Below are 15,293 nucleotides of genomic sequence, written 5' to 3'. Positions count from 1 at the left end.
GTAGAACAGTGTATGATCACCATTACAGTGCCCATACCCATATTACATACAACATGTTTGAACTCGTCGAAGCATGCTCTTGGAGACTGTTTCAGACTATAAATAGCTTTTTTTAAACCTATATAAAGAGCTTTCTTTAACCTGCATACCTTGTCAGCACTCTGTGAAGTAGAGAAGCTAGGTGGGATCTTCATGTTGACCTCCTCCTGCAGGCCCCATGCAAGAAAGCATTCTTCACATCAAGTTGATGTAAAGACCACCCGAAATTTGCTGCTCAGGAGATCATAGTTACTGGAGCAAGTCTTATCATAGTCAATGCCGTAGGTCATGCTCTACCCCCTCGCCACGAGCCTTGCTTTGTACCTTCCAATCTTTCCTTCTGCATTCCGCCTTCATAGTGTATACCCACTTGCAACTGACTGTCTTCTTTCCCGTTGGAAGAGATGTTAGTACCCATATCTTGTTCTTACTCAATGCTTCCAGCTCCTCTATCATAGATGCTCGCCACTTTGGATCCGCTTTTGCTGCCTTCCGATCAGTTGGAGGAGACACCAGTTGAAGCGAATCAACAAATGCTTTGTAGGTAGGAGATAATGCTTCATAGGAGACATAATTTCCAATATCATTTGCATCGAACCCATACCGTTTCTCTGGTATCCCTGCTGTTGTTCGAGTAATTCTCCTCAAAGCAATTTTCTCATCTATTAACTGTTCTGTAGCGAGTTCAGCCTGATCCCATCAGAGGGGATTGAAATCACATGAGCACTGCCCTATTGTTGTTCTTTCTGTGGCTGATCTAGTTGCTCCCCCTGACATGCAACACTATCACCTCGCCTCAATACACCTTTAGCAGTTGGCTTGTGAATCACCTCGCCTCTGCGAATACACCTTTAGCAGTTGGCTTGTGATCCCTGACAAAATCATTCTTTCCCAAAAGTAACTCAAAAGGTGACTTCATACCCAGTATTCTGCGACTGATCAGGTATGTCAGTCATCACAACTTCACTCCACAAGAATTCCAGCACATTCATAGTAAACATCAATGATCCAGCAACCTCCAGAATATATCGATTCTTCCTTTCTACCACTCCATTTTGAGGAGTGTTCGAACATGAGGTTTGGTGCAAAATCCCTTGCTTTGATAAGAAAGCCCAAACACTTTGTTCACATACTCAGTACCATTGTCACTTCTTATCACTTGTACCTGAACATTCAAGTGATTTTTGACATAACCATGGAAAGTCTTGAAACATTGGAAAGTTTCATCCTTGTGACACATCAAATAGATCCATGTCATACGTGCTTGGCAGTAATAAAGGTTACAAAATACTTTCCACCACTAACCGACACCACAGGACTTGTCCACACATCCGAGTGAACAAGCATGAATGGGGATATACTTCTAAGTCCCTTACTCACATAAGATGTCCTCGTGTGTTTCACAAACTCACACCCATCACATTTCAGCTTGTTCTTATCTACTCCATGCATTACATCAGGAAACAACTTATACACCCATCCCGAAGTGATGTTTCATCGCCACTCTCTTTCTTACACAATTGCCGCAAACATTGGGCTGCCCATCTGACCAAGCCCATCACGTTCCATGCACCAGAGTCCCCTACGCCTTATTCCAGTCCCAATCCTCCTCCAGTCGGCCTGTCCTCAATCAAGCACATTCCTTTGTCAACTGCCCTGCAACACACCTGGTCAATCAAAGCACTCATAAACAACAGATTGACCGGGAAAGCTTGCACATGTAGGATTGTAGATAACTTAATAGTAAGTGTACATTGAATTGCCCCAAAATACCCTTAATAGGCTACCATGTCCCGTCAGCAGTACATAGTGTTACTTTGAGAGGGAGTGAGCTGATCATATGACTCAGATTCCCTGAAGTCACTTGCAACATGTTTAGAAGCACCAGAGTCTAGAACCCACTCCGAATCAGTTTTGTGAGCAGCAATTTTGGCCTTTACCGAAAAAGGGTCCCCCCCGCTTTGTATTCCAAAGCAACCAACACCGAGTACAAAGATCGCTGTGGCAAGCAGCACAACAAGCCAAAAGAAAAAGAAGAAGAAACAAATGCCAACCAGGCAGCTCGGCAAAGCACGGATGACCCGCCACCGCGGCGCCCACCAGATACAAACCACCACCGGCCGAGGCTCCGAACCGCCGCGCACCAAGCAGCACCTCCAAGAAGGGGTGCGACGCCGACGACGCTGCTGCTCGGACGAGTCCTAGGGTTTCCCCCGGCACGCAGAGGGAGGTGTGGGATGGATACCACTAACACCCTCCAGGAAGGAATGGTGGCACCCGCAGGTGTCACCACATCGAGGCCGAAGCCGGCAGGGATTTCTCCCGCACTCCAAACCCAACCGCCCAGCCGGACGAAGCCTACCCGCCAAACCGCCGCCCACCACCATGCACCAACGCAGTTGCGCCGCCACCCACGCCGCCTCACTACGAACACCACCACGAGGCAAAGAGGACCGGAGAGACGTGCACCACGACGGGAGCAGCAACCCCGAAGCCGAGCGGGAGGGAACCACCTCCACCGCCATCGTGCGGGAGGCCCGTGCCTCCAGCACCGTTGCGGTCGCCGTCCGGACGCGGCAGCGGGGGATGCCGGGCCACCCCTGGCCCAGCCAAGCCCGAAGCGGACCCGTTAAGCCCTGCCGGCCATGATGCAGCAGGCCGGCGTCGGCGTCGCCAGCACCCAGCCGCTCGTCGTGTCTCCCCAGCCTCTCGGGAGCCATGCCGGAGACCATCCCTGCCGGCCCGCCCAGGCCCAGATGGGGCCCGAAGGGCCCAGATCTGGGCTGAGCGGGCGACGCCAGATCACGCCACCGCGCCGCCTCGCCACCAACGGCGGCGCCGCCACCCAGCTGCTCGCTTGTGTCGCGCCACAGAACCCCGCCACCACGCCAGACCGCCGTCGCCTAAGTGCACCCCCCGGTGCAGCTCCGCCCGCTATGAAGAGCGACCGGGAGGGGAAGGGCAGGGAGGCCGCCGCCACCAGCAGCCTCGGGGCCAAGCCGGCCGCGGGCGCCGGCGACGGCGGCGGGAAGGAAGGAGGGAGGGAGGGAGGGCCTGGAAGGATGAGAGAGGTCGCGCGGCCGGTTGCCCCGGGGGGGGGGGGGGGGCGACGCAGTCGTGAGAGGAGAGCCAAGTTGCTGGTAAAACAACTTATCTGAAGTTTTTCGCTGTGATTCCTTTTGGCCTTTTCAGTGTTGTCCTCATTTGTATAGATAAAATGAGCCAACTTTCAAAGACTAGTACCCTCCTCGCTATCATGCTATTCGTTCTCACTGGTATCCTCTACTTGGATCACTTCGCCAAGGGAAAGCAACAAAGCACACGCTTGGTGCGACATACTTGCTGCACATGTGCATAGCAAACCAATGCCATTCGTCGTCGTATCCTCTACCTCGCGCATCTCATAATCGCCCGGCACATGCGTCCTCTTCAGGTCATGGTCTTCTCCCAGCTGCACTGACTCCCCCTCGATGCGACCACAACCCGCAGTTGCCTTCACGCGCCTTGACGCAGCAGCTGCGCCCTCGCTTCCCATGATAGCCTAGACCTCTTTTGCTCCTAGCTGCACCACCTGCTCCAATTTCCCCTCTCCAATCAGTAGCAACAACAACGAATGCAACAGCTGACACCAAAGCAATAGCCAACAACAACAGTGCAAGCCTCCTTTTCTTCTTTGTTTCCTGCTTCTTCTCCATACACCCATTGTGTCGTCTACGCGCATTTAATGTGCCAGGTGATGGAACATGGGCTACCCGGGGCTCGTGCCACTTTGCGTCCCCTTTTGAGCTATGATGACCCGAGCCTATGGATTCAGCCATCTTTTCCTCGGCGACAGTTGAACTGGACCTGACCCCGGCCAATCATGACATCAGTGATGGCCTCATTAAGGATTTGCGGCGCTTCACTCTTCCTGTGTGGCCTTGGCCAAGCTTGACCAGGCCGGGCGCTCTTTGTTGCATAGAGCGGTCGGCTCATTATGGGCCGGCCCTTGGTACAACTACGACAAGGCAAAGGATTTGGCTGCCGAGCATGTCGTACGTGCACGTTGCTGGCCCCACCTTTGGGTGCCCACACCCAACTGATCCCATTGTTCCTTCCCTTCAGGTGAATGCTACTAGGTCTAATTTTTTTCCAGCAGTTCCAGGAGTCCATCAAGACCTCACTATGTAATCCAAGAAGGCGCGCTCAGTTCGGATTCGGGGGTTGCTGGTGGTGCCATGGCCTTGGGTGTACGAGCAGGCCGGGACTCGGCCCACCCAGCGGACGACGTACACTAGGGGTGTATCACCAACTTGACGAAAAGACTATCGTCCCAGAGTTCTAGTAGTATCCTGCTAGATCGTAACCAACCAGGAACCCTAGCCCTATCCCCATATGTAAGGCATGGCTATGGTCTTTCAATGACTCTATCTTACCTACACGATCCTTGCGATCTCACTATTATACTCAAATCCAAGCTCTCATATGAGGCTGGTCATATACTATACACGAAAGCAGGAGTAGGGTGTTACCTCCACCATGAGGGTCCGAACCTGGGTAAACCGCCTTGTGTGAATCCCATCTGGCGATCCACCTATGTACATCACCGCATTATGATTACTGTTGGGATATTGAATTGTCACTTTACGTTTCCAGGCTTACCCTTATTGTTCTGCCACACTAATACGGCCTCAGAGCCCTCATATGAATATGTTAAGGCGTATTAGTATTGTTCTAGTAGTCCTTTTCCTTTCTTATACCTCAAGTCTTTCATACTATGTATTTGCCCCATAGGCCTTACAATACAATAAGTTGCTTCTGTAACTTGGTATTAGAGCCATAAGTTTCTCTTTCACAAGCGCAACTCATGCTCATCCAATCTCGATCTACCTTTTTTTGGTCCCTATCCGAGCGATAGCTCGTAGTAACCTCCAGATTATATCCCTGTCGTTGCCTCATTCCCTTCTCCCAGGAAGGCACGAAGGTCCACATCCATCTATTCCCGATTGGATCGATTTGGTCGATTCGTCCTTGTTCGGCCAATATAGACAGCCACCTGTAGGTCTTCCTCCTCAAGGTCGCCACCTCCAGATCGACACCCGCCGCCGCCTCCCCTCTAAAGATGGCCAGGTGAGAGGCATCCTTGAAATGGTGGGCACACCTCGGGCAGGAAGAGTCAGAAGCAATGGTTTAGTGTTGCAGGTTCGCCTTGGTATTTAGTCGACCCCGAAAGAGAAGCCTGCCAAAAATCTTGACCTTGATTGGTGCTTTGGGAACTCCAAATCCTGTCGTCATGGATGTCGACCTCGTCGGCGGAGGAGTGTAGCGAGTAGGCGCACCTCGCGGAAAACAGGACGCCATGGGTGAGGAACCTGTCATGGGAGCGTCCCTGGTAGCAACATCCTGCAACAAAGATAGAAGAACAACAAGCTCTGCAGAAGCAACATGGGTTAGGCAGTTCCGCAGGGTAGCAAGTAGGCCATCATGCACGACCTCATAGACTAAAACGGAGGAGTATGTGGAGTGGGAGAAAAGGTTAGGGTTGGTGAGCCAAGAGTCAAACAAAAAGTAGGTGGAGGTTCCAGTGTTTATTAAAACAAAGGAAATTGAGAAAAGGTTTTGGATCTGGTTTTTAACAATCTTCCAAAGGAAGGAGGGGTTTCAGGGTGTAAGAGAAAAATTAAGCGAGTAGTGTTGAAGGAACCATCTAGCGCAAGGTAAGTCTAGTTTTTTAAGAAGTTTGAAGGCAAATTTTAGGAGAAGGCAACATTTGTCCAAGGGATAAGACACTTGGTGCCCGAGCAGGTTTTCGAGGCAGCCCAAAAGGAGGACTAGCGAATCGTGTCTAAACGTTTGATAATTTTCTTAGGGAGTTTGAAGACAGACATGAAGTGAGTGGCAAGAGCGTCAAGTGTGGCGGAGATTAGGGTTAGGCGGCCACCCCGAGAGAGCAGGCAGGCGGCCCATCCGGCGAGGTACTTTAGAAAGCGTTGTACTAGCTGTTCGAAGGCATATGAGGGGAGGCGAGTGTGAGACAAGGGGGAGTCCCAGGTAAATCTGGAGAAAGCGGGAAAGGTCGTGGCCAAATGTTTGTGCGGTATTTTGAGCAAGCGTCGGTGCGGTATGGATGGGAAGGAAATTTGTTTTGTGGAGTTGATGGATAGGCCCGTAGCCAAGGCGAAGTCATCCAAGATGGATTTTAGATTCGTGGTGGCCGAGGCCGAGGCCTGAGCAATGATAAGAGTGTCATCAGCATATTGCAGAACAGTTGGAGCGCGGTCAGGGTAGATCAGGTGGCAGAAATCATTTGGTTTGAAAGCCTGCAGGATCATACGCTGCAGCAGGTCGTTCACAATGATAAAGAGGTAGGGGGTGGCGGCCCCCTGGCGAAGGCCGTTCTTGCAAGAGATCCAGTTGGCGGGGATACCATTGAGAGGAATAGCAGTTTTGCTGGAGATGAGGAGAGTCCTGATCCAGGATACCCATGTAGATGGGAAACCCCGTGCCATGAGGATGAGCAGCAGGAAGTCCCAGCAGATGGAGTCAAAAAGCTTTTCAGAAGTCGAGCTTGAAAATCATCGTGGGGGCCTTTCTGATGTGGCAGGCACTAAGGATGTCTGCGGCGTAGATAAAGTTTTCTGGGATATTTCCGCTAGAGATGAAACCGGTTAAGGGTTTGAGCCTATTGGTGATGGCCTTAGCAATAGCTTTAGGGGGGGCAGTTTTGCAGAGAGATAAGGCGGAAAGCGTCGGGACTTCTGGCGGAATCATTCTTAGGCAGAAGGATCATGTGAGCCTGGCTGAAGCGTTCGACATCGACCTGCAGGTTGGTGAAATCATTAGAAAAGGGAAGGACGGAGTGTTTAACCGAGTGCCAGAATCTGCGATAGAAGCCTGGCCCCAGCCCATCTGGGCCAGGGCTAGCGTGAAGGTTCTCATTTGGATGATCTGAGGGACTTGGTCGTGGATTTTGGATTATCATTTCTCCCGTTAGTGTTACACTTCAAATGCTATGCTATTGCAGAGGCTTTCCATTTGAAAGGGGAGGGGGGGGGGGGGGGGGGTTAAAGAGAATTAGTCTAGGAGTCCTTATTAGGCTATATTTCCTTTCTTTCACCTCAAGTCTTGTACTATATATTTGCCCCATGGGCCTTGCAATACAATAAGTTACTTCCATAACAGAATACAAGAGCTATTTATAACGTCTGCCTACATCATTCTTTTGTAATTAAGAACAACATCCCATTTTCATTATTTTTTGGCTGAGTTGTTTTAATCTTTTTTGTTTGAGCAGTATTTTTAGTTTTGCATACTATCTGTATGGTTGCTGTTCAATAATCACTCACTGGACGGATTTGTTTTGCTGATGTAGGTGCTTTATGCTTCCTCCAAGAATAGACAGCTTCATGGACAGGCAGGCATTTCTGATACACAACATCAACAAAAATCTAATTCTAGATCAACCTCTCAGAAAAGGAAAAGATCGGCTAACGAGATTGCCATGAAGTTTATTAAGCAAAAAGTTTTAGCTAGTGGATCATCCTCACAGAGGTTAGTCAAGTCTATTCTGGATGAAGAAATAACAGAGAAAATCTCCCCATCACCCACTGGCCTACCAGAACAACGTCATCGAGCTGGCAGCACTCCCACACACAACATTGTTGGTACTTTCTTGCATACAAATAAAGACAAGGGGGTCACCAGACGCATGGGAAAGAAAATTTTCTTTTGGACATCCGAATCTGACAGGTATTCCTTGATTGACCATCCATATTCTTATATATTAACAGAATTCAGTTACACTTAATAATGATTTGAATTTTTCCATGATGCCTGGGGCCTGATCTGTTTTTATTATTTTCAGAAAATTGCTCATGGCATACACTAGATACCGCACAATACGTGGAGCAAAAATATCCCGTGTAGCTTGGAACTCTATTTCTGATCTTCCAGCTCTACCAGCTGCATGTTGTAAAAGGATGTCAACTTTGAGAGCTAAAACAAACATAAGAACAGCTGTGAATCGAATCTGCAACATTCTTGCAATACGGTATAAGAGATCAAAAGCGAAAGAATTATCAAATTCTGGTTATGAGAATTCTGCAGATTCAGATTCTGAGCAATTCAATTGGGATAATTTCGATGATCCGGAAATAAGAAATGCACTTGATGAAATCCTTGAATTCATTCGACTAGGAAACATGGGCCAGACCAATCGGATTAGTCCAGAGAATGAAAGGAGGAATGATGATGTCGCTGAGGAAATTCGAACTGAGCAGGTATGACCGGTCAGTAATTTTATATTTCTCCTCAGCCAATATATACTATTTAATATTGACTTTTCACCTTCAAATAATCAGGTTATGCAATGTCCAACCAGCAGAAGCACTATAGCTCCAGAGAATGTGGAATTGTGTACATGTTCCAATTCAATGCATCCAAGTAAAAACGTGGCAATTCCCTGTAGTGTTCATGAAAACAACATTAGACTCAACAATGCTGAAATTAATAAAAGATCCTTGGCAATTGCCAATGCATTAGAGCTCCTGAAGGTGTTTCTTCTCAGTTCATTATCGGGTTCAGAAGCACAAGCTGCATTAAAAGCCACCTTTCAGCTTTATTCAGAGAGTGAAATTTTTACTGCCCTTTCCTTTCTGAGAGGGAAGAACTTCTTGGTTAGTATGTGTAATTTATCCATCAGTTTATCAAATCTCTTTTATTTATTTCTTCACTATGCTCTGTATGTTTTGGTCTGTAGTAGCTCCCCTTGCTGGGACCTGCATCTGAAAAATCAAATATATTGATAACATCATTAAAATTTAATATCTTAGTATCTTACATGCCATGTTGAGTTTTGTTAGTTGAAAAAGAAGATTGTTCTTTTTGCGTGAGAGGCCTATTTCTACATTTAGGTTGCACTTTCATAGGATTAAACATAATATATATCTGAAACGTGGTCGTATCACAAACTAGGAGATTAGCTTTGTACAACTTAGACACACTAATGTAAGCTTGCCTATGGTGTATGTCGATGTTGGGTTCTGATGTGGATGGCTAGAACTATGTTAAGCCAAAGTATAAATGTGTGTGGTTACATTCCTGCACTACTGTCTCTGACTTCTACATACTACCCCCTGTTTTGCAGGTTACTGGAAATGGAATGAAACCTGTAACCCTTTCTGGAAAATTCTTCTTTGATGCTTCTTATTCACCCTTCCCATATGGTTCAGGGAAAAAGGCTTCTGAATTTTTGAAATGGTTTGTAGGGCAGCAAAAGAATATTGTGGACAGTACAGTTTATTTGCATCCAGATCCACAATGCGGGGAAATTGTTCACATCTTTTCTCTTGTGTTGTCAGGAGAGCTACTCATTTCACCTTCCTTGCCAAGTGAAGGAGTTGGTGAGGCTGATGAACCTAACAGCTTCAGTCCTTCAATCGAGGATACCAGTGATTTGGATGACTGTACTTACAAACGCAAGGGTACAGAGTTGGAAAGCAGTAGGACTAAGAGACACAAACCTTTTCCCCATATAGATAGCCGCAGAGATAAAGGTTTCCCTGGTATCCAAGTGGCTTTGAATCAAGAGAGGATTCAAACAAACAATCCCATGCAGGTGTTACATCATAAAGAATGCCTTATGTTTACTTTAGCTAGGGAAATGGGCAGCAAGGATGTTTATTCCCAGGTAGAAAGCCGTGACATGTTGCCAGACTTAAACGATCTGAATTCATGTCGCTGTTTATTGTCTGCATTTCATTTGGAGAATTCTTATAGAGGATGGCCTTGGGATGCTATGAAATTATATGCCGAACAGTTACCATCATTATGTTGTAATAAAAATGAACCGATCGTTCTTTCATCTGACCTGTTCAGAAATGCATTTTGTATTATTCATCAAACTGGTGAACAAGGAGTTAATCTGTGGGAAATGTCACAGGCACTGCATCCACTAGGTACTCTTTATTCTTGTGAATAAAAACTGGTGTAGTTTTTGTAGAACTTACATAAAGCTACATCTTTTTTTTGCTAGGATTCACTTATTTGGTTTTATCCCCTGCATGCAGGCATGCAATCTATCAGTTTGGTTGTTGATATGCTTGAGAGATTTCAGCTGGCCATTAAGGTAGATCTGTGGATATGTATATAGTAGATTGGTGTGCCTGTTTTTATTATTTATCACTGTCTATCGATGGATTGATTAAAATTTACTTCTGTTGTTTTACTTTCTTTCTTTTATTTTTCTTTTCTCTAATTCTGCATAAATTCAACAGATAGATAGTGATATTCCTTTCTTTCTATATTGAGTATTGTACACTTAAAATTGGCATCAACATTGTTAAATATGTACTCCTCTGCTTCACAATACTTGTTTTAGAGTTGGCCACAAGAACTAAGAAGGTAAATAAAATGCCATCTGACCCTCAATTTGTCCTCTCTAAGGCATGCATATGGTGGAGGAACTTAGTGATGCAATTAAGGAAGGATAAGATTGTAAAAAATTGACCAAAATTGTGTAGAAGTTGTAGAAAATCAAGTATTCTGAAGATTGCATTTTTTATTTCCACATCAATTAACATATAGGAGTCTGAATTTGGTCAATGCAGGTCAATGCATATGATGGTGTGCAGATTGTTGACTCATTACATAAGCCAAAGTATCATATAACCACACTCGCCGAGTACAGCCATTGCAGCTGTTTGCGAGCTCCGGGTTCTGAAATGGCATCAACTGGAGACACCAGAAATATACTGAAAGAGAAGCACTCGACGATGCCTCTTAATTTGCATGGAACTGTAAGGAAGCTTGGCGAGGGGCACACTGTCACAGTTGTTGATGTTGAAAGGAAGTCAAGCTCTCATTTGCAGAGTGAAAGTCCTGGAGATGATGAAAGGCCATCTACTTGCTGTCATGTTTGCAGAAGTCGTATTTATCATCCAATATTACCGTGGATAAATGGCGATGGCAGCATGAATAGCACTGTCTATGAAGGTTTAAGCCGTCGTATTATTGGATATGTCATGCAATATCCAGGAATTTCGGAGGTGAGTGTGTTAATTTTTATTATTTAGACCTGCTTATTTTGTGATGGGAAGTTCTATACATGCAATTGGATTTGTGAGTTGCTGGGTCAGTCGTATTAATGTTATGAAGAAAGCACGCTTGTATTGACTTTCAAAATAGGTAACCTTGTAGTAAGATTTTATTTATGGGTGTTGCAACTCTAAACTTCATATCATGATACCGCTTAAAGCACTCATATTTAAGGTTTTCTAAATCCATCAGACAGTTGTTCTGAATATTATCAGTTACTGAAAGATGTTTGCATTTCCATATGGAGTTATGATTTTACCTATAATTGTCAATATTGTTGAATTAAAAGTTGCTCTGCTCTGCTGTGTCGTGTATCAGGAGGACGTAATCCGTCGGATGGATGTACTGAATCCTCAGGTATGTATGTTGGCTACATTATATCATGTTTGTACTATACATTCGATATTCAAATGTTAGTAACTATTTCACCCTGTCCATGTGCAGACATGCAGGACCTTGCTGGGGAAGCTGACAATTGACAAACACCTATATGTTCATGTTGGGGTGTTTGATGAAGATGTGCCTAGTGCTCCCATCATGCTGCAGGGTCTTTTGAAGCAAGGTCACTATGAAGAACGCTCGAGGTCTGCAAGGCGGCGCTACTTTGCTAATCCGATGAGCACCTTCATGCTGTAGGACAGAGGCGGATGGCCTGTTCTATAATTTATTGGTGCCATCCCTCCCTTGTAAAATATACTACCCTTCTGATCCATATTAATTGTCGCTGATTTAGTATGGATCGGAGGGAGTATGCCATTTTAGTTTTGTCCTAAGAAGTCATTATTATGCTGCACATATATGCAAGATAACTTAGAATTATTGATTCTGTGTGCGCACTATATCTGTATATATGAGTGAGGTTGTATGTATATACTAGTATTTAAAAATGGATAGTTTAAAGTTCAGCATATCAGTTATACACCTGAACTTCTGACATGATGCTTATTTATCCTCTCTTTTTGAAACGGTTCTTTTATTTTATCATGATGCCTACATACAAATGCAGGCACTACGCGTACTAAATTTTGTGGGCCGGACGAGCGTGTAGGTGGTGTTATATGTGCCTACATACAAATGTGAGTTTGGCCATATTCTTTTTTTTTGGAAAAAAGATATTGGACATATAATAGACTGAAGCAAATACAAAATTAGTTTTTTTTTGAGAAGCAAATACAAAATTAGCTGTGTTGGAGCCGGAGGCGGACAGCCAGCAACCAACTTGTAATAGGGCCAAGCGTCCAAATCCGGACGGGAAAGCAGCGAGACGCCAGATCACGTACACGTTTACCCCTTGCCCTGGATACGATTAGGGTGGGCGCCCATAGAACGCGATCGCCTCGATCATGGCCGCGCTCCGACACGCGGCGAGGGGGCTCATCGGCGGCCAAGCGCAGGCGGTCCGCAAGGCCGTCGCCTCGCCGCTGCTCGCCCACCGCGGCCGAACAGCCTCGTTTCCTCTGCTGCGATCTCTGTCCTCCTCCTCCTCCTCCAATGGCGCCGCCGCCGCCGCCCAAACCCGCAGCCGCAACTCATCGTCCGCCGACAGCGAGCCTGTGTACGTCCGAGTTGAGCCACAGCCCGACCCCGAGACAGCCCGGCTGATGGCGGAGATGGACACCAGGAAGCAGCAGCTCTTCGACCTGCTCGCCGACATGGACATGAGGCGCCCACGTCCTACGTACACGTGCACGGCGGATGTATATGAGGTTAATCCCACCGCCTCTTCGGACACCCCGGTGCTAATCCCGATCACCCCCTCTGGTATGATCATCATCCCATTGAACTACTGTAGCACATACTGATCTGCCACCTTCATTTTTTCTATCTACATTGGTGTGGGTGATTTTGTTTATAATCTCCCGTCCTAATTGCAGATGCCAATGTCGAGTAAAAGAAAGGATCAGTAACTGCGTGGTGTATATATATGGAGATTGCCTACGTTGTTTGCGATTTGGATGTATCTGGATTGGAGGGTTGGAGTTTTGGGGAGATATGTTTTGCTTGTTTAGTTGTTTTCTTGGGGTTAAGCAAAGCTGTCCCGGCCAAGGCCTCTGCTAATTAGCCGTGTGCAAGATTGCCATGTCACTTAGATACTACTCATTGTATAAAGTAATGTCAATCAACTGTAATAATTTTCTCATGGAAGCCTTGTTTCAAAAGCCTACATTTTGTTTACAAAGTGATGAGCCTACACTTCTTTAAATCTTTGTTGGTACTTTTCGTTGAACTGCTCATGGATTCTTCCGTGCTACTCCCTCCGTTCCAAATTACTTGTCATAGTTTTAGTTCAAATTTTGGTTCTACATGCGAATTTGCATCTAGGTTCTACATACGCCACTCGCCAGTAAAAGAAAGGATCAGTAACTACGCGGTAGATACATATGGAGTGCCTACGTTGTTTGCCATTTGTATCTATCTGGATTGGAGGGTTGGAGTTTTGGAGAGATATGTTTTGCTTATTTTCTTGGGGTTAAGCAAAGCTGTCCCAGCCAAGGCCTGTGCTAATTAGCCCTGTGCAAGATTAATTGCCATGTCACTTAGATACTACTCATTGTCAACTGTAATAATTTTGTCATGGAAGCCTTGTTTCAAAAGGCTACATCTTGTTTACGAAGTGAGCCTACACTTTAAATCTTTGTTGGTACTTTTTGTTGAACTGGTCATGCATGGATGCTTCTGTGCTATTTTGTTGTGTCGCTCCAAGGTGGAACCTGGATGCAAATTCAAATGTAGAGCTAAAAGGTGTCGTTTTCCAAACAAGTTGCAATAGAAGTTTAGTTCACTGACACTTGATTTCAAAAGTGCGGTTTATCGGCATTTGGCCGACAGAAAATGTTATTTTATAAGAAATTTGCTCTTATCAATGCTAGCACAGGGGCACGAGACTACTACTGTTCTGTTTAGACCGTTGCTCGTTGTGCAAACCGAATAGGTTCACCATGTTTGTTATCATAAAGGAGTGACCGGTTATATGGATGTTGCATCCGTATTATTTTTTCATTATATGTGGAGTCAGTCAATTGTGATACAAGGTCATGAATATCTGAAAGGCTAGGAAACAGCATGACCAACCGCGGCATGATGGACCCATCAACAAAGCTTCGGTTGAAGTGCCAAGCCTTGCATGATGCCTCGAGACAGGATTATATGGTGGCTAGGGGAGTCATCGGTCTGTACCTTGGTGCAACTTAGGCTCTCAGTAGATTTTATCCATGATCATTTGACCTTCTTCTGCCGAGGCTCTTGGTTTAGAACTGTGATGCTTCATGTGGTCACTTGACACTGTATGGAACCCTTCTAGTTTGTTTTGTTTTATTCCTTAGGACCTATCTTGTGTTGTATGAATTTAAGGGCCACAGCTTAAGGGTGGGGAAGCCCCTTTATTCTTAAAATAAGTTTGTCAGTTATTGCTTATACACAATTAAGTTTCAGAATGACTAATTCACATCTAGATGTCTTTTAAGGATGTCACATCTAACTGTTTTTTTATTCAACGCAGGTACAGGAGGTACAGCGATCGCAACGCTCGCTCGCAGTGCTCGCATGTTTGCGGGGTGGGCTTTTTTTTTGGCCCATGTTTGCGGGGTGTATATTTTTTGTTTTTGGGCCGCGCCTGTTTTGCGGTCTTTCTTTTTTTGTTTGTTTTGAGCCGTGTTTGCTGGGTGTACATTTTTTGTTTTTGGGCCGCGCCTGTTTTGCGGGCTTTCTTTTTTTTGGGCAGCGATTATTGCGGGCTATCTTTTTTTTTTCGCATCTGTTGCTGGTCGTTAGTTTTCATTTTTGTGCCACTTTTTATTTTCATTTTTGGAACTTTTTTTTCGTACAACACATGGGACATTTATAGATACCTATTTTAATATTTTTTTTTGTTTTTCAATTTTTTTATGGATACATAAAATGCTAGATATGGTTGCTACAAGCTTGAACATCGTCAAAAAAGGGATGCCTAGGCTTCGTCTAGTCAATGGGTCCCCAGTTGCATGTCAATCATCGACTCGCAACTAGGTTGTGTGTGTCTGTATGTGTTTTTTTTGTGGCCCCCAGTTGCAAGTTCACCATCAACTCGCAACTAGGGGATGTATGTATGTGTGTCGAGGGTCCCCATTTGCATGTCGATAACCGACTTGCGACTAGAGTGTGTGCGCGCGCGTGTGTGTTTTATTCGTGGCCCCCAGTTGCAA

At 45.6% G+C, this 15,293-nt stretch overlaps 1 protein-coding gene across 1 annotated transcript; it reads left to right on the top strand.

Annotated features, from left to right (window-relative positions):
* The first annotated feature begins 12,455 nt into the window (after nt 1-12,455).
* On the top strand, nt 12,456-13,339 carry LOC123057007 (uncharacterized). The gene is made up of 2 exons (XM_044480213.1): nt 12,456-12,873; nt 12,987-13,339. Exons 1-2 carry the CDS (start codon nt 12,456-12,458, stop codon nt 13,001-13,003), a joined length of 435 nt encoding a protein of 144 aa, XP_044336148.1. The 3' UTR covers nt 13,004-13,339.
* The last annotated feature ends 1,954 nt before the right edge of the window (nt 13,340-15,293 follow it).

This window comes from Triticum aestivum, chromosome 1A (assembly GCF_018294505.1).
Source record: "Triticum aestivum cultivar Chinese Spring chromosome 1A, IWGSC CS RefSeq v2.1, whole genome shotgun sequence".
NCBI lineage: Eukaryota > Viridiplantae > Streptophyta > Magnoliopsida > Poales > Poaceae > Triticum > Triticum aestivum.
The sequence above is the reverse complement of the archived record's forward strand: the minus strand, read 5'-3'. Positions and strand labels throughout refer to the sequence as shown.